This window comes from Lupinus angustifolius, chromosome LG20, assembly GCF_001865875.1.
Source record: "Lupinus angustifolius cultivar Tanjil chromosome LG20, LupAngTanjil_v1.0, whole genome shotgun sequence".
Taxonomy (NCBI): domain Eukaryota; kingdom Viridiplantae; phylum Streptophyta; class Magnoliopsida; order Fabales; family Fabaceae; genus Lupinus; species Lupinus angustifolius.
The window spans coordinates 18,021,423-18,041,634 of NC_032028.1; the positions used below are offsets into that span (position 1 = coordinate 18,021,423).

The 20,212-nt window shown below is 33.4% G+C and overlaps 1 protein-coding gene and 1 long non-coding RNA gene across 5 annotated transcripts; one reads left to right on the forward strand and one right to left on the reverse strand.

Annotated features, from left to right (window-relative positions):
- On the forward strand, window positions 1,472–6,486 carry LOC109335974 (probable serine/threonine-protein kinase PIX7). Of its 4 annotated transcripts, none has more exons than XM_019572283.1 (7): window positions 1,472–1,882; window positions 2,972–3,309; window positions 3,404–3,539; window positions 3,640–3,779; window positions 3,863–3,986; window positions 5,365–5,877; window positions 6,359–6,486. In XM_019572283.1, exons 1-6 carry the CDS (start codon window positions 1,699–1,701, stop codon window positions 5,871–5,873), a joined length of 1,431 nt encoding a protein of 476 aa, XP_019427828.1. In that variant the 5' UTR covers window positions 1,472–1,698; the 3' UTR covers window positions 5,874–5,877; window positions 6,359–6,486. The 4 variants fall into 4 exon arrangements, with proteins under 4 accessions (XP_019427828.1, XP_019427825.1, XP_019427827.1 ...); XM_019572280.1 differs by having other exon boundaries at window positions 5,365–5,866; window positions 6,250–6,427; XM_019572282.1 differs by having other exon boundaries at window positions 3,643–3,779; window positions 5,365–5,866; window positions 6,250–6,427.
- On the reverse strand, window positions 6,351–6,820 carry LOC109335976. The gene is made up of 2 exons (XR_002106279.1): window positions 6,699–6,820; window positions 6,351–6,510 (listed from the first exon to the last, which is right to left on the reverse strand). It is a non-coding gene; the product is annotated as an uncharacterized LOC109335976 (long non-coding RNA).

A 20,212-nucleotide genomic window follows, 5' to 3' on the forward strand; every position in this document is an offset into this window, starting at 1 on the left:
TTAATATAGTTCAACTCATTTGGTTCATGAGCTGGCTTAATATATATATATATATATATATATATATATTTAAACTATTTTTTAAGTTTATTATGACCATACATTATTTTTATATTTATTGTTATTATATATATAAGAGTAAATTACACCCTTGAGTTTTAGTAAAATTACACAAATCATCTCTCACTTTTCTACACCTACACAAATCTCCCCTAGTTTTTTATACTTTCATTATACTGACTACCCTTTCATAAGAAATAAGTGTAATCTTTTAAATATAAAATTTGATAAATGCAACTAAGTTAAACAAAACATGATATATTGTGTAGACAAGTTTAAATAATAAACAAATCAATGTATCTTTATTATTTTTTGTTATAGAATGCATTAGCATTTCTAAAGCAATATTGTTTAAATCGCTCTTATAATATAGTGTAACAAATCAAAAATAATAAAGAAATATTGACTCATATATTATTTGGACTTGTCTCCACAATATATCATATTTTGTTTAACTTAATTGCATTTATCACATTTTTTTATTAAAAGATTACACTTATTTCTTATGCAGAGGTGGTTAGTGTAATGAAAGTATAAAAATTAGGAGAGGTTTGTGTAGGTGTAAAAAAGTAAGAGGTAGTTTGTGTAATTTCACTAAAACTCCAGGAGGTGTCAGTGTAATTTACTCTATATATAAACAAGATTATATTTATATATATAAAACTTTTTTGAAGTATTTTTTGAAAATTTAATGAATTATTTGAGTTGTCCAAGTGAACCGTTCGAACTGAATCGAACAGTTCACGAACTTTAACCGAGCCGATCTCGAGCTAAAATAATAACTCGTATCAAACTCAAGTCGAGTTTCGAGCCGAACCAATCATTATCGAGCTGAACCGAGTTAAGCTCTGGCTCGACATTGTAAGAGTTTTTTACACTGTTATTGCATCATTTATTATTCATTTTAAATCATCATTAACTTTTAAATAAAAATAATACAAGTGAATGATAATAATACTCTCATTGCATATAAATATGTATGAATAGATATTACACTTTTTAAGAATGGGAGCATCTAAATTAATTTAAAAAACATGTGAATTTATTTATTTTGTTTAACCTAGACACATATAGACTTGGGATTTAGCTTGCATAAGGGACCAATAAATTATGAGTGTGAAATTTCTCTTAATACCTTTGTATTTATAAAAATTCAAATTACTCTTAAAAAATATAAAATATGCATCTTTTATCATTGTTGTAGGATCAAATTGGAAAATTTGATATATAGTATCTTTTAGGTAGTGCTGTTTTCAACATGAAAAAAGAAATGAGTGTCCCCTTCTCTCTCCTGCCCAAACTGCCCTATTGCCTACTTTTCATATTTCAAGCCTGCCCTACCTGCCCAATGTGGAAAAAACTTTCCCTCTATCACAAGCACTCTCTCTTCTCCCACTTGGCCACTTTGCTTTGGACTTTGGATTCAGTTTCACAAATCACATACATGTGTTGTTCATCCTTAATAAACATCACTGAATATTTTGTTATTATTTGTTCTTTTTGTTTAGTTAATGATGTTTTCCATTTCACATGTTGTTCAACTATTGGCTTGTAGAGTTCAACTATTGAAGTGGGTTTAATTTTTGTAAAGTTTGAATCTTTTTGGCATGAAAACGTGTTTGTAAGAGGTTTTGGAAGATGGGGTTTGGAAATAATGATAATAATGCAATTGAAGTTGGGAGTTTAGAAGTGGGAAAGTCAAAGGTAGATGGTGGTGAAGAGAAGAAGAGAGGATTTTTGCCCAAATTTAGTTTATGTGGAAGCTGTATACCTTCAACATCAAAGGTTGATACTTCAATAAGTGGCACTAGTTCCCAAAATGGTATTTTTTTTCTTTCCTTGTATATTATTTCTTATGTTAAAGGAAATATCTTTAATATGATTCATTATTACATGTTCGATCCGTGTAGCTGATCTCACAGGCTCAGTTGTTGTTAAAGGAAATATCTTTAATATGGCATCAATTTTTTGTGTGGCAAAAAATATATAATTTTTATCTTTGCCTTTTGATTCTCTAACCTATTGATGCCTTCCTATGTTTGGGATTGTGAGATTGTTTTGAGAAACAACATGAATTATGTGTTTTTGGGGTATTAATTGTAATTGTACTTAGGAAGTTGGAGGTATAATTAACTCTTTGCAAACAAGTGAAGGTTTTCAAAACCATGTTCTTTTGTGGGGTACCATTGGATTTTTTTGGTAAGCAGTGTCTGCACTTGATCTTAGACAAAAACCAAATACTTATGTGGTAACTTAGTTGTGACAATTGAATTCCTTAACATCACAATGTGCATTGTGACAATAAGTTATGTTGAAAAGCTTAGTGCTGACACTGAAATCTTTATTCAATCAATATTATAAAAGTTGATATGGATTTTTTTCCCCCGAAAACCATAAGCTGTTGGGTGAAGGTACATGACATGAATGATCTTATGTATCTAACATGTCACTTCATCGAAGAGCCCTTTACTTGAAACATTGACAATGCTCCAACCCATCTACCTAGTGCTTAAGTTAAATGAATAGTGGCAGCAAGGGTTGAACTCCCGACCATTTTGGTCGTGGTGGTGCTGATACCATATCATGAGTTGTCTTTCCCAAAAGCTTATGTTTTTAGGTGAGCACACATGAAAAGTTTTATATATCTAAAAGTTGCTGAACCTAAAAATTACTTTCTGAATTGCCATGGACCAAGCTGCGATGGTGTGATGTTTCACCATTTGAACTGATTTGCTTCATTGTATTTTCAATTTGGTTAACATGCAAATATAATGATCTTGTAATGAAGTTGTGTAGACTATAGAGTTAAGCATGCCAGAACCAAATCATGTAAGCGGTTGTTAATTCATATTCTTAGGTGACAATACCATGTCAGTGATGACTGATTTTAAGTTACCGATTATTTTTACAGTGGAAAAAAAGTCATCATTTGAAAAAAGCACACATGGAACCGTTGCTCCTCCAGAGTCCTCATCAACAAATAGTAATGCGGAAAGTATCCCTTCTACTCCAAAATTCAGTGAGGAGTTGAAGGTTGCTTCTAGTTTGAGAAAATTCACATTCAATGGTCTTAAGGTGGCAACTAGGAATTTCAGACCAGAGAGTCTTCTTGGTGAAGGAGGGTTCGGTTGTGTCTTCAAGGGTTGGATTGAGGAGAACGGAACTGCACCTGTGAAACCCGGCACTGGGCTAACTGTCGCAGTCAAGACCCTCAACCACAACGGAAATCAGGGTCATAAAGAATGGCTTGTATGCAACCTATATATCTCATCATCTTCAATCCTTCTCTTTTTTTACATTTCTTGTTTTGTTATCATTCTCAATCTCATTTTCTTCTTTACAGGCCGAGTTAAACTATCTTGGTGACCTTCTCCATCCTAATCTAGTTAAACTGATTGGTTTCTGCATTGAAGATGACCAAAGATTATTAGTTTATGAGTTCATGCCCCGAGGCAGTTTGGAGAACCATCTCTTTAGAAGTACCCTTCGGACCCCTTTTATTCATGCACTATTTTGCCCGTAAAAACTTTTAATGTCCAATGGTTAATTGTTTTATGGTAACAACCATGTTTTATGCAGAAGGGCCTTTGCCTCTTCCTTGGTCCATTAGAATGAAAATTGCTCTTGGTGCTGCAAAAGGTCTCGCTTTTCTCCATGAAGAAGCTAAGAGGCCAATAATATATCGCGATTTCAAGACATCTAATATTTTGTTAGATGCGGTACGTGAGCAAACATAGCAAGGTTGTTTTAATTATTTCTTATTCATCCTCCAACGCAAAGACTAAATTAAAAATGGTTTTAGGAATACAATGCGAAGCTCTCTGATTTTGGATTGGCCAAAGACGGTCCCGAGGGGGAAAAGACACATGTATCAACAAGAGTTATGGGAACATATGGATATGCCGCTCCGGAGTATGTTATGACAGGTGAGTTTTGATCCTTCCTTATTTGTTTTGGAGTGCTAATGTTTTATTGAACTTATAATCACTACGAAAGCCAAGACCCACCAACAACTTCACCACGAGCCACTGTGATCCTGGTTCAACATATCCTTTGTGACTGATGCTCATTGCTATTCAAAGTGTTAGTACAGGATTCAGCGTGGCACTCATCAAAACTGAAAAACATAACTAAAGCCACATGTTTCTTTTGAGTAAATAGCTCTTCGTTCTATCCACAGAAGTCAAAGTCTGAACCCAACGATCCTATGTTATGCAATTACAACAATTAAAAACAAAAATAAGCTATTTTTTTTTTTACAAATATATAAAATATCAAGTTCTGCTACAATTCCCTTTTAAAAAATGACAAATGAGATTGCTAACTGTAATGAAATGTTGAACAATCATAATATAAGACAATTCAGCCAAAATCTAAAAGAAAACCATGACTGGTGATTTAAGGCTGCTTAGAACTAAGCCTACACATCATAAATCCAAAAGTGAGATGAATAACAATGGAAACAGTGATTGTTGAAAGGTGATTTAGGGACCAAGTCTGAAAAGCAAGTATGAGTGTAGAGCATTGGCTTCTGCTATTTTCTTAGGAGCTAAGTCGATGTTTTTTCATTGTTTATTCCAGTACTTGTTGCCTTATTCATAAGAACACAAGTTTTTTATTAATATTTTCAACATGCAAACTAATGATGTCATTGATGGGTTACCATCTTAATGCAATTTGTGTTGTGTCTTCTTTTTATGGTTTATTAGATTGTTTCATTTTAATTTTTCTCTGAATCTGAACCCTGTCATAGTAACTAGAATAAATTAAAAGATGTGGACTTCACAAATTTGTCATCTCTAATTCTCTATACTATATGTTCATATCTGGTTCTTTTATATCTGTAGTTTGTTTGAAGTAGATAATCCTCATTCCTCATACATACTGCTTCTACATAATGAATCAATAAACTACACACTTTTTCATACAAAAGGGTACACAATTTCCTGTTCTCAATCTACATCTTCTAGCATCAAGCCCTTCGAAGTGTTTAAAAGGAATATCTGCTTCTGTAACCTGTGAAAAAATCATTAACTAATCTCATTTTCAATTCTTTTCTATTCCATTCTACTTCTGACTCTTCATTCATATAATCATTACATGTGTGCACATCATTCTCCAAGAACAAATTAAATTAAAAAATTTAACTGTTAACCGATATTGATTAGATTGCTAAGTACTAACTACAGCTATATTGATACCCAATAGTAACTAGCAATTGGTACCTTTTGGATTCATATACTATCTTTTTCATAGATGACTTAGTCCTGTTAATGTTGACCTGAAACTGTCCATGCTGATTAGGACATTTGACATCGAAGAGTGATGTCTACAGTTTCGGAGTAGTGCTACTGGAAATGCTCACTGGACGGCGATCTATTGATAAGAGAAGACCAAATGGTGAACACAATCTGGTGGAGTGGGCAAGACCTGTACTTGGAAACTGGAGGATGTTCCTCCGGATGATTGATCCCCGCCTTGAAGGTCACTTCTCAGTTAAAGGAGCACAGAAAGCTGCTCAGCTGGCTGCTCAATGCCTTAGCCGAGATCCGAAAGCTAGACCTGTCATGAGTGAAGTTGTTCAAACTTTAAAACCTTTGCCAAACCTTAAGGACATGGCTATCTCCTCTTACCACTTCCAGGTTGCGCGAGTTGATCGCACTTTGTCCATGCCGAATCGTAAAAGTGTTATTAAAACACAGTTAGTATCTTTACCAAAGAAGGGTCAACCTGTTAGAACCTTGTCAAGTCCAAATGCACCACATGGTTCTCCATATCCTCATTATAGCAAATCTCCAAGACCTAATGGATAAGTAAGTGTCACTATTCACTTTCTTTATTTCCCTTCTTTATTAATTATGTTCCCTCAAATTAGACCATCAATTAAACAGAAACTGTTGTGTTTTGAGAGTGTCTCTGAAACCTGAGACAATGTTTCAAGGGAGCCACATATGTTGTCCCAAAGTGTGTACCACGACATGTACCACTCGTTTCTCATTGTTCAGAAAAGTACAACATGAATTAAATATTATTAACTTTATATTTTCTGACAAATGAAAATGAAAGGTATATGGAGTGGTACACATCTTAGGACGGAAGATGTACTCTCTGTTTAACGCCTTTTGTTTTGTCATTTTATAATTTCAAATAAGTTATGGCCACAATAAAGTTTAGTATTTATTAATATTGTAGTGGCTAAAGTGAAGTGCAAAGTGGCATATACAGCTTTCAAGTAAGGAATTGTTCATTGAAGTTGTTTAACCTTTCCACCTTCTCATGATTTTCCTTTATCTTTCAGAATGTATTTTGTAAAGAAGAAAAAATAGTGATGGTGTTAACTCATGTTAGTCAAAGATTTTTACATTCTCATTGGACAAATGTACTATTCACTATTCAGTAAATGTTTATTATTGTAATTAAATGTTATACTTGTAACAAAAACATGTTACACTTTTTTGGGTACTACCAGGGGTATCCCTTACTTATTGAGTAAGGAACTAATCCCTCTCGGGGTGTATGATTGTTCCTCCTAATAAGTGTCATTCAGGAATCAAACTCTTAATCTTTTGGTCATCCTAAATATCTTATGGGATCTTACTCTATTAGATCAATATCTTGTTGGTTGAAAGATTGGGCACTTTTACTTCTAAACTATTAAAGAAGTGCCGAACTTGCATTGTTGTTTTCTTTTTGGACATTTTATGCCTGCAGTTTATTTTAGGAGTGTTATGGGCACTTTTGGTTTAAGAAAGCTTTTCCATGTTCACTAATTATTACAAATATGCCACCACTTTCTGCTTTTTGTCCTGTTTGTTAAATATTTTTGTACAAAGCAGTGAAAAAAATGTTAAATTATTTCTTGTGCAAATCTTTGAAAACAAGAAACATAAAAGTGGAAAAATAAATGTATGCGTTGATATAGTAAGAGTTTTATACACTGTATTATCTATCATTAGTTTTTAATTATCATTTACTCTTAAAAAAACAAATGAATGGTGGATGATATATTATTATAGTGATTGTGTATAAATCTTTATACCAATAGTATAGATATTATATTTGATATAAAAATTGAAAATATCTCTTAAACCAAATGGCCCCTAATGTGTTACTTGTTCCGAAAGGGTATACATCTGTTGTCCCACTCTTTTCTGACATTCTATGTGTTAAGATATATGATTGGTCAGAAAAATATTTAATAATTGTAATTTTAATTCAAATATTTTTTTTCCAACCAAACAGAAGTGATGATATATGTAGTGTTACAAAAAGTGGGACAACAAATTTACAGGTGTTGTGTAAGATGGATCTTATGTCTTACATTTATGTAATGGTTACATTTAAGTTGATGTTTAGGTGTTTTCAGTTGACTTAATGTATAAATGAAACTGTTTTTCATTGCAATTTTTAATGTAAATGGGTGTGTTCAAGAGTCATTCTTATGTAAGAACCAGTGTTGTTAAAATTGTACCGGTTATCAAACCGGTCAGGGTACTGATATAGTGGTACAGACCGTATAGTGGTTCAGTAATTAAACCGCATGCCGGTTAAACCGGACATACCTACTTATATTTATATATATATATAAACCTATAACAAAAAATTTCAAATAGGTAGATACTCAAAATTATAATCCATATTCATAATCTACTCAAAATTCACATAAACAAACAACTTTAAGTCTTTAACAAATTCAAAGTCTAAATTATAAAACATATATCAATCCAAAAGTATCACTTAACAACCGCAAAATATAAATAAACGACACAAGTTCACAACTCACTCTACAAAACAAATAAATGTGGAGTTTTAACATTCAAGACCAAGGAGTCAAAGTTGTCTCATATCGATATTATATTTTTGCACCAAATCCTACCTTCAGACAATACTCCAAGATTACACACAAATGTCACTGAGATTACACACAAATGTCACCGAGATTACACACGAATGTTAAGAACCAAAATGTGTAATGTAAGTATGCCTTGGAAGCATGTGCCTTGAAGTGTTGAAGAAGAGTCGGAAAGATGAGTCACCTTGTAATGGGTTTTTAAATTTTTAAGTTTTTTTTTCAAAAAAAAAATGTGTATAAACCGGCAGTTTTAGTGAAATACCGGCCGGTTCACCGGTTTTTACTAGTTTTCACCAGTTTTTGACTGATTTTGACGGATTTTGATACTTGACCGATTCAACATTTGTACCGTACCGGTTAGGGGACCGATTCACCGGTTTTCCGGTTGAACCAACCGGTACGGTACAATTTTAACATCTATGGTAAGAACAAAACATGAATCATGCAAGGTGATGAAACAAGTTAGGAAGCTTTTAATTATAGAGAAATCTTAAAGAACAAAAGAAAATCATAAAGACTTTTAGAAAATTTAAATTATAAATTTATTGTAAACTAAATACTGAGAGTTGTAACATGATGTAGCCTATGATTACTAAAGTATCATTTCCCATTTTTAACTTTATTTACATTCCTCCCTTCATCTTTTGATTACACAAAAAGTCATAATTTTAATTATAAATAAATATACATGACAGTAAGAAAGAGTATACTCTACATTAATATTCTAAGGAGTAGATGGTGAGCTTTGGTGTAATCACATGCGTTACTTTGTGATTTCGAGATTATAGGTTCAAATTTTGGAAATAATTTATTCATTTTGTATATTAAGGTTGTGTGTATGTATTATTCCAGACTTTACAAATCAATTATCTGTTATATGGAGTGATTATGTAATAATACTAAATTGAATTATACTTATCATAATCATAATTTAGCTCTTAAATGATACTTAAATGCTTTCAGTTTTGTCTCTTGCTAATTAAATTGAAACGACTTTAAGAATGAAATTGGTTATTTATAATGACAAATATTTATTCTAAATTATCTAATGAAATGATTGAAGAACTAAAGTACTTAATAGTTGGTATTTATTTATAAAATGATATATATTACAACTTTATAGGGAAAGGGGACCTATTCCAAAGATTTATTTTTTATTTAATATGCCAATAAGATCCAACACATTTGACATAGTCGAATTCCATAAACATTATGTTAAAAGTTGGATGTTATACATATGGAAACACACTTATATGATTGAAATTCTAGAAGTAAATAGTGGATAATCAGAATGTGATATGTTTTTTCAATGAACTTGAGAGCTAAAAGCCCAAAACAAAAGAAAGTATGGATGATTTGGACATAAATAGATAATCCTTATTTTTAAAAATCCTTTTATTTTCTAATCCAAACAATGTCTTTTTTAGGAGTAGAATTTTAAATCCTATATAAAATAAAATAACATTTTCCGCTTTAAACAACCCGTCCAAACACACAACTAACTGATTTAATGATATAAGATTTCGTTAGATCCCCAGAAAGACCAAAAAGTCAATTATTCAATTCTTATGAACGCCACTCGTTAGAAGAAACAATCATATATTCTAAAAGGATTAGTTCCTTACATATAAGATGAATGAATATATTTGGTAGTATAAAGAAACACACAAGTTGTTAGACATAAGATTTCCCTTTGAAGCTATGAAAGACTTCTTCCTTTTCTCTGCATCGCATCTGTTCCTTTTAGTTTTCTTCTTCTTTTAGTTGTAAGGGTAGTTTAGGAATATTGTTTTATTATAATGGTTTATTTGTCTTTTTACTCGTTTATTTTATTTTGGGGTTTCAAGGTAGTTTAAGTTGTTATTTCTAGTTTGACCGTTGATTATTCTTTCTTCTTTTGGAAGCTTGTATATACGTTCATGCCTTAAGTGCATAATTCAATCAATAAGGAAATTCAGTAATACAAGTTCTCTTTCTCTATACTTGTTATGTTTCTCTTCTCGATACTACAATGGTATCAGAGCTTAATTAAGCTCTGATTCATCGTCTTCCTCAAAAGCTCATTCTCACATCTCCTTTCTTCATTCAGAATTTGTTCCCTCTTGGTCTTTTCCTGCTCCTTGCCCTTTTCTTTTCCCTTCAAGCGTGGAAGATCAATAATATGCAAATTACAACACAAATCCATCTAATCCCTACTTCACGCACTCAAGCGAAAACCTAGCTCTAATGTTTATTACCCCCTTATTAAACAACAAAAATTGTCATTCTTGGGCTAGGGCTATGAGGCCAGCTTTAGATTCCAAGAACAAACTCGGATTTCTTAATGAAAGCTTGTCTCAGCTATATTCAGATGACATTCTTAGAAGACCATGGAAGAGGTTTAACACCATGATCCTCTCATGGATCCAACATGCCACAGAGGAATCCATTGTCAAGTTCATTATCTGGATTGACAATGCTACAAAAGCTTAGAAGGATTTAAAAGACAGATTCTCCCAAGGAGACATCTTCCGCATTGCAGATTTCTAAGAAGAATTCTATTATTTGAGCCAAGGTAACCTCACCATATCATATTACTTTACACAGTCAAAGACCATATAGGAGGAAATAGACCATTTCCGTCCCATTGGAATATTCGCAGCTCCCTGCAACTATGGAGTTCTTAAGAATACCAAAATGTATAATGACCATGATTATATCCTAAGATTCTTAAAGGGTTTAAATGAGCAATATGCTCTTGTGTGTTCCTAAATTATGTTGATGGAACCCATCCCTAACATTACTAAAGCCTTTTCCTTGTTGATTCAACAAGAAAGAGACCATACCAACCCTACTTCCACCATAATGGATCTTGAACCCAAAGCCTTATAAGAAAACTCAAAAATGCCACAAAAGAATGCCTCGGTAGTTAATTACCCTGATTCTATAGGAAGATGGACCCAATCTTATAGGGGCAGAGGTGGGAGATTCAACAGTCCAAGAAGACAACAACAACCCAAATTTTAAACTCATTGTGAGAAGACTAACCATACAATAGAGACTTGCTTCTTGAAGCATGAATACCCTCATAGATACCAAAACAATAGGTCTACTAGGATGGCTAACCATGCTTCAGGGTTTCTCTTAGATAGTGATCTCATTGACTCCTCACCCAATCTGCACATACTCTACCTCAGCCATAGGGTTATGCAAGATCCTTCGATGAAGGACACTTTCAATGAATCCTACATCTCTTAAATCAGAACAACCAGGACATTAATCACACTGCCAATTTTGTTGTGCATATTATTGTTCCATCTAATGATACAAGTACTTTTCAAACTCATTGGCTTCTTGACACAGGTGCAACTAATCACATCAGTTTCAACCTTAATTTTTTCTCTAATCATAAGAGAATTTCTCCTATTTTCATCACTTTGCCAAATGGTCAAAAGGTTTCTACCTCTATCTCTGGCACAATCACTTTATCTTTCACACTTATACTATATAATGTTCTTTATGTTCCTCAATTCCATGTTAATCTTATCTCAGTGAAAAAAACTAATCCAAACACTCAAATGTCATTTAATTTTTTTCCCAACAAACTTATGTAATTGTGCAGAATGCATCAAGGAAGATGATTGGTTTAGCTAAGCTTCAACATGATTTATTTCTAATCAATCTTCCACAAAGAAAGACTCATTTGTAAGACTGAAATTGAAACTAAGAAGGGGGGTGAATTAGTTGACTTAAAATTATGGCAACTTTTTCTACAATATCAATAGTTAAGAGCAGCGGAAATAATTTGCAGAAAATAACAAGTAAATAATTGAAGAGATAAAGGAAGAATATAGTACACCAGAATTTCATATTGGTTCACATTCTTGTCCACCGAAGGCTACATCCAGTAATCTTGCAGCACAAGAGATTTTACGCTAAATATTATGAGTTGTAATTACAATATCTCACATCGAGTTCTCTATGTACCTTACACACTCACTAATACTTATCACCTTGAAAAACACTTTTCCAAGTAAATCTATCCCCTTTCTTATCACACCTCGTGAAAGAAAGTATTTATAATGAATGAAGAATTACAATAGTGGCTTGGATTTCCTTTACAAGTATAAAATGTAATATCACTTGCAATCCAATAACTCTCTTGTATACTAAGTAATATTGCTCAAAAGGTTTGTAAAAATTTGAAACAATTACTTCAAGTAACCCAGAAAAATTCTCTTTTGAAAGTTTAAGAATTGAGTGCAAAAGTGGAGAAAAATAGTGAGAGAATTTTTCAGAATTGTGTTAGAAAGTTTGTGTGAGAGTTGTATGAAAGTTGTATGTTTTGATTATGAGTTTTAATGTCTTTATATAGGCTTTCCAACCAGCCAAAATGTCTCTTTGAAAGGATAGGGATTGATTGGAATTAAACCATGTCTTTTGGGTTGAAACCATTCACTTTGAATTTAAAAGTCTGATGCAACAGCTCTCAGTAACTGGTTACAACATTGAGTAATCGGTTACCCAAATGTTCTGTCCAACAGTGAAATTAAAATTCACTTGAGTAATCAGATACTCATATTAGAGTAATCGGTGACTCAAGAACGTTGAAACTTGAGTAATCTGTTACCCAAAGTTCAATAATGGATTACTCAGTTCAGTTTTTGTTGGATAACTAATTTCTCACTCATGTAACTTGTTACTCAGATTTCAGTAACTTGTTACACAGTATTTTGAAAATTGTTTTTGTTTAAACTTGAAGTGTTTCAACTTTCTTTTAAAATATTTTGAGCAATACTACTATTATATATTCAAGAGTATGGGATATAAGTACTTATTTAGACTTAGACTAAAAGTCTTGAATATCTTGAAGCTTGAATCTTCATTGTCATCATAAGTATTCTTTCTTTTCTTTGTTTTGGTGATGTTGGTGTCTTCATCAAAACCGTGCCAAGGTCAGGAGCAGAGATCTTCTTCACAATCTCCCATTTTTTGATGATGACAAGCCAATATCTTCTTAACAATGTAGTTTTCTGAGAGTAGCATACTTTGTGATATTCTTGACTTGTCTTGAGCATGCTCCCCCTATATTATATGCTCCCATTTTATTTGGAGTTGTGTGCCTGAAATGATTTTGTCAGAAAATATACTCTCCCAACTTTTCTCCCCATTTTGACTTCACCAAAAAGTAGAAAAGCCAAGAGTTTTCCAACACAATATATATAGCATACATGCAATAGGATATATATCTCATACATATAATAATATGGATATCAAGATATAACGGAATTGGAGCAATATCATAAAATTAAAAAGATGTTCAAGCAGTAACAATGAAAAAAATACAAACAACAAAATAGAAGTTTGTTCGAAACCAGGAAAAAAAATAACATTACAACTAGAAAATCCTAACAACAGATATAATCTAAGACTCAGGCTCAGAACTGTCTTCGCCAATGTCCATGCTACTCAGCTTAGAAGAGAGATGATAAAGTTCAAACTAGATTTGTTGATTCTGTGTATCAAAGGCATCCAGCCGGTTAGTGATGTAGCCTCGAAGAAAAATCAACTCATCCATAATCATATGATTTAAAGGCATGATAGCAGATGAGGAAGATTGAACAGGAAACTCAGAAGGTTGAGGTTCAAAGGGATTAGCAGGGTCAGGTTCTGGTTCAGGAGCAGGAGGTCTATCTTTCTTATGCTTGTAGGTTCGGTCACAAAGATTATATGTGAAGCCCATTTTGTGGACTACATCTACGTCAATATGGCTTTCATGAGGGTTAAGAGGGACCTTAGTTTCTCCAACAATAGAAACACGGAAATGCTCAAGGATTTTTGTTATGAAGATGACATATGGCAAAGGGCTTTGGGTTCCTCTTACAGACCACATTTGTCTAATTATCATCACAGTCCAATTGATTTTTAGATTAAATTTCATAGCATACATCAATTGGATTTCGATGTCACTTATTTGAGAGTGGTTTGAAAATTTTGGTAAGATGACATAGCTCAGAAAATAATGAAGCAAACGATCTTCCAGTTTGAGATGTCCAGCAGATAGGATCTCTTTATTTTTAACAGTTTCACCATAGTCTTGTTGCTTAAGAGTTTCTATTTCCTCTTTGGCAATTCTCCACAGAGAATAATAAAAATCTTTTCGATCATAATTATCCCATTTACATACAAGGCCGAAACCTGCAATGCTTCCCTGATAGGGTATGTTACAGCACAATGAACTCAATGTTTTCAAATCCAAAGTAATGTATTTTCATTTTACATAAGAAGTAAGACGGTTTTTCCTAAAGTTCATGTTACAGTAAAATATTCTAATCAGTTCAGGATAGATTTCATTCAATTCACAATTGAAAAGGTTTTGTTGTCTAAAGAGATAAGGAAATAGAAAATCTTCAAACTCAAAATTCCCGAGATTACTATATTTGGGAGTGAAGATAGTGCGACCATGGAAGTGCTCCTCAAAGATTTTATGTTGATCATCATTTGCTAGAAGCCGCGCTAAGTCAAGAGGTTTGGACTCCAAGGATGAAGTTCATTGCTTCTTTTGAGTCGGATTGGTGCATCGCTTCTTTGTTCTTGAAGAGGAAGCCATGTAATGAGGTTTTTGAGTTTAGAAAAATTTGGGGGTTTTTTATTTAAGTCACTAAACACGAAAATAATGATTTAGAAGTGTTTATAAGTGAAAATATGATATGAATGCACACAATAATCACTCAAAATGGATAAAAATGAAGATTTTAGAGAGAGAAGAGTGATCATGAAGAGTAATCAGTTACTCACCTTTGAGTAATCAGTTACTCAATTTTAATTTTTTTTAAAATTTCAAACAACAGGTTTGGGTAACCGGTTACTCACTTGGGTAATCGGTTACTGACCCCAGAAAAATTAAACTTTTATGCAATTTTAAGCTATGAAAAAGATTTTTAACCCAAAATTTGAAATATTTAAACATAAATAAACACATTTAAATACAAGTAGACATGAAATAAACATAATGAAACACACATATAATCATTTAAGATAAGTAAGTTTCATCAAAAATGCCTAATTCTCGTCTAATTTTATAAAAAGGTTCTTTAGCCAAGGGTTTAGTGAATATATCTGCTAGTTGGTTATGAGTATCAACAAATTCTACTGACACATCCTTCTTTTGGACATGGTCCCTAAGGAAGTGATGTCTTATATCAATGTGTTTGGTTCTAGAATGCATAACATGATTCTTTGTGAGGTTTATAACAATAGTATTGTCACATTTTAAAGGAGTGCACATCAAGTCTAAGTCATAATCTCGTAATTGTTGTTTAAGCCACAACACTTGGGCATAACAACTACATGCTATTATATATTCAGTTTCAACAGTGTTTAGAACAACCCATGCTTATTTCTTGCAAGACCAAGAGACTAAATCATTTCCCAAAATATGACAAGTACCACTTGTACTTTTCCTCTCAGATTTGCACCCAGCAAAATCTGAATCTGAATAACCAACCAAATCTCATATACTTCCTTTTAGATACCTGATAAGTGCCAAATATACCTAAATTTCATACACTTTTATGACACTTATCTTAAGCATAATTGGAAAAAACCAACTTAAATCAATATTTTTTGTATAAAATATCACAATCTTGTATATTTGTATGTGTATTTCTTTTTTTATGTATTTTGTAGGATTTAGAATGAAGAAAAGAAGAGAAAAAAGACCATCGTCAAAAAGCAAAAAAAAGTCAAAAAATCAAGATGCTCAACCAGGCAGCTAAGCATGGACTAAGCCCCGCTAAGCTGACCTGGTCACCAGCATGACCTGGACCAAGCTGCTTAAGCAAGCAACTGAGCGGACCTGCTTGGCCGCTTAGCCTAGGACCAGAATAGTCCTGGCACGGTCAGACTTCAGCTTGACACGGTCAGACACAAGCTTGGCACATGCCCAAGCTGCTGAACAAGCACCTTAGCAATCCAACCAAGCAGCTCAGCGGAGAACCAGACTCCTCACTAGATCAGCAAGCACAAGCGACGTTCCAGTCAGCATGGTCAAAGCTGTTGAACAAGCAGCTTAGCGATGCAACGGGTGTACTAAGTAGTGTGCACCCAGACTTGACTTAACCATCAAGCAAACCATGAAGTCACCAATGACCTCACCACAAGTAGCCCACCATAGGCTTTTCAGAATAGCTCACAACTAGCTTTGATGATTCAAGCATAAGGAGGTGACTAAGCTACTTGATCAAGGGACCAAACTCATGCTGAAGGGTTTGGTCAGCTACTTAGCGGTCTAGCCAAGCAGCTCAGCAGTCCAGAAAGGAATTATATAAATAGGGACCAATTAATTTGAGCAAAAGGAACCAATTCCACTTGAAATTAACATGTCTCTCATTAGAAACTCTTTTCGGAAGTTCTCTCTTCATTTCTTAGTTTTTTTAGAGCTTTATTTCAAGTAAGTTTGTAATTTTAGTTTAGAATTCAAGAGGATAAAAGGAGAAGGCAAATGAGATGCAAAAATCAATTTTGTACACGCATTTGAAACTCAAAAGCATCCAATCATTGGATGGATGGCTCATGCTTCTAACAATGTCTTTTGAATATGGTTATATAATTTCTACTTCTTATATTCTAAAAGTTTGAATTTTAATTATTCAAGTTGGTGCTTTGGTTAATTTTATTTGTTTGAGAGGTACTTAATGCTCTTTTTAGATTGATCACCTAAAAAATGATTTCAAGTCAATAAAATTACTTGTCTCAAACACTTAACAAATAGTGATCTCATTGACACCTAAAAAATGATTTCAAGTCAATAAAATTACTTGTCTCAAACACTTAACAAATAGTGATCTCATTGACACCTAAAAAATGATTTCAAGTCAATAAAATTACTTGCAACTAAGAGGGTGGGTGAATTAGTTGACTTAAAATTATGGCTACTTTTTCTACAATATCAAGAGTTAAGAGTAGCGGAAATAATTTGCAGAGAATAACAAGTAAATAATTGAAGAGATAAAGGGAGAAGAGAGTATACCAGAATTTTATATTGGTTCACCTTCTTGTCTACCGAAGGCTACGTCCAGTACTCTTGCAGCACAAGAGATTTTCCACTAAATATTATGAGTTGTAATTACAATATTTCACCCCGAGATCTCTATGTATCTTATACACTCACTAATACTTATCACCTTGGAAAACACTTTTCCATGTAACTCTATCCCCTTTCTTATCACACCCCGTGAAAGAAAGTATTTACAATGAATGAAGAATTACAACAGTGGCTTGGATTGCCTTTATAAGTATGAAATGTAATATCACTTGCAATCCAATAACTCTCTTGTATACTAATTAATATTGCTCTATAGGTTTGTAAAACTTTGAAACAATTACTACAAGTAACTTAGAAAAGTTCTCTTTTGAAAGTTTAAGAATTGAGTGCAAAAGTGAAGTTTAAGAATTGAGTGCAAAAGTGCAGAAAAATAGTGAGAGAATTTTTCAGAATTGCGTTAGAAAATTTGTGTGAGAGTTGTATGAAAGTTGTGTGTTTTGATTATGAGTTTTAATGCCTTTATATAGGCTTTCTAACCAGACAAAATGTCTCTTTGAAAGGGTAGGAATTGATTGGAATGAAACCATGTCTTTTGGATTGAAACTCATTCACTTTGAATTTGAAAATCTGATGCAACAACTGTCAGTAACCGGTTACAACATTGAGTAATCGGTTACCCAAATGTTTTTTCCAACAGTGAATTTAAAATTCACTTAGAGTAATCGGTTACTCATATTAGAGTAATCGGTTGCTCAAGAACGTTGAAACTTGAGTAATCTGTTACCCAAAGTTCAGTAATGGATTACTCAGTTCAGTTTTTGTTGGATAACTAATTTCTCACTCATGTAACTTGTTACTCAGATTTCATTAACTTGTTACATAGTATTTTGAAAATTGTTTTATTTAAACTTGAAGTGTTTCAATTTTCTTTTAAAATATTTTGAGCAATACTACTATTATATATTCAAGAGTATAGGATAGAAGTACCTATTTAGACTTAGACTAAAAGTCTTGAATATCTTGAAGCTTGAACCTTCATTGTCTTCAAAAGTATTCTTATTTTTCTTCCTTTTGGTGATGTTGGTGTCTTCATCAAAACCGTGTCAAGGTCAGGAGCAGAGATCTTCTTCACATCATTTTGTTGCCATTATATCCGCACAAACACAAAATTCTAATCTGCTATGGCATTTAAGATTTGGACATATATCTCACAATGTAATGAATTTGATTGCAAAACTGTTTCCAAAATTTTCTTCGTATAATGCATCTATGTCTGCTAGTGATATTTGTTACTACTCTACGCAAAATAAATTGCCTTTCAAAACCAATGACACACATAGATCTAAACCTTTTGAATTATTGCATGCTGATATTTGGGGACCTTACTTCATTCCCACTGTTTTTGGACATAGATTCTTCTTCACCTTAGATTCTTCTTCCCACTATAAGAGCGAAACTAGACAACATTTAATCAACTTCATATCCTTAATTGAAACTCAATTTTAAACCAAACTCAAAATTCTTAGAAGTGATAATGGTGTAGAGTTTAACATGCCTACTTTCCTAGCTTCTAGAGGCATTATTCATTAGACAAGTTGTATAGAAATACCTCAACAAGATGGTGTGGTTGAGAGGAAACACCAACACCTCTAAATGTAGCTTGTGCCTTATTCTTTCAATCTCATCTACCTCAAAACCTATGGAGCTTTTCTATTCAGCATGTCATCCACTTAATAAACAGGCTTCCCACAGCCTTCGTTCAAAATAAATCCCCCTACCAACTTCTCTATAATAAGAAACCATCATATGATCACCTAAAAGTCTTTGGTTGCCTCACCTTTGCCACTACAATCTTATCTCATAGAACAAAATTTTGTCGAAGAGCTAGAAAATGTGTCTTTATTGGTTATAAGGAAAACACTAAGGGTTATGTTCTATATGACATTAACTCCAACAATATATTCATCTCTAGAAACGTTCATTTCTATGAAGATCATTTCCCGTTCCTAACCCAAACCCAATCCCATCTCTCATCTCAGATACCTTGCAGACCTGCTACTAACCACCAACCTCTCTTAGACCACTCTTCCCAAATTGAAAACCCCTCACAACATACATCTACACCTCAAACAAATACTAATCTCACACAAACCACCTTACCTACCAACATCCCTAGACACTCCTCTAGAATCAGAGGTCCACCATCCCACCTAAGAGATTATCATTGTCACTTAGCTCAAGCATCCCCTATACCCACATCTTCCCAATCCAAAATTTTATACCCTCTCTTATGTCTTGAGCTGTGACCATTGCTCCCCTACCTATAAGCATTTTTTTCTTGCCACTACCATTATCAAAGATCCATCTACTTATAAACAAGCCTCTACCCACTCATATTGGAAGGTTGTTATGCAAGCTGAATTGCAAACCCTTAAAGCCAATCATACATGGACCTTAATGCTTCTACCCGCTGACAAGACCCCTATTGGGTATAAATGGGTCTATAAAACAAAATAAAAAGTTGATGGATCTCGAGAAAACCACAAAGCATGATTAGTGGCTAAAGGTTATACTCAACTTGAAGAAGTTGACTTCTTTGATACCTTTTCCCCGATGGTAAAGATAACTACGGTTCGTCTTGTTCTTGTCTTGGCAGCCACCAAATCATGGTTTCTCGAACAACTTGATGTTAATAACGCATTCCTTGATGGTGACCTCCATGAAGAGGTGTATATGACACCTCCCATGGCTTGCTAAACCATGACAGTAGCCTTGTCTTCAAATTACACAAATCCTTATATGGTCTTAAACAGGCTAGCCGTGAATAACATAATACCTTTTCCTCTAAACGCACCTCCCTAGGATATGCTCATTTCGATTCTGATCAAGCACTCTTCATCAAGAAAACCAATTCCTCCTTTACAGTTATTTTAGTATATGTGGACGATATGGTTTTAGCTGGAAATAATATGCCTGAGATTAACAATGTGAAAATTGTTCTAGACAAAGTTTTTAAAATCAAAGACTTAAGATCCTTAAGGTATTTTCTTGGCCTAGATATAGCCAGATCTAAATCTGGCATACATATAAATCAACGAAAATATGCTTTGTATCTCTTAGAAGATGCAGGTTCCTTGGCATCTAAACCAGCTTCCACCCCCTTCGATCCAGTTGTGAAACTACAACTGTAGAAAGGAAATTCTATTTCAGATGTCTATTCATATAGAAGATTAGTTGGCAGACTCTTATACTTAACCATCTCAAGGCGAGATATT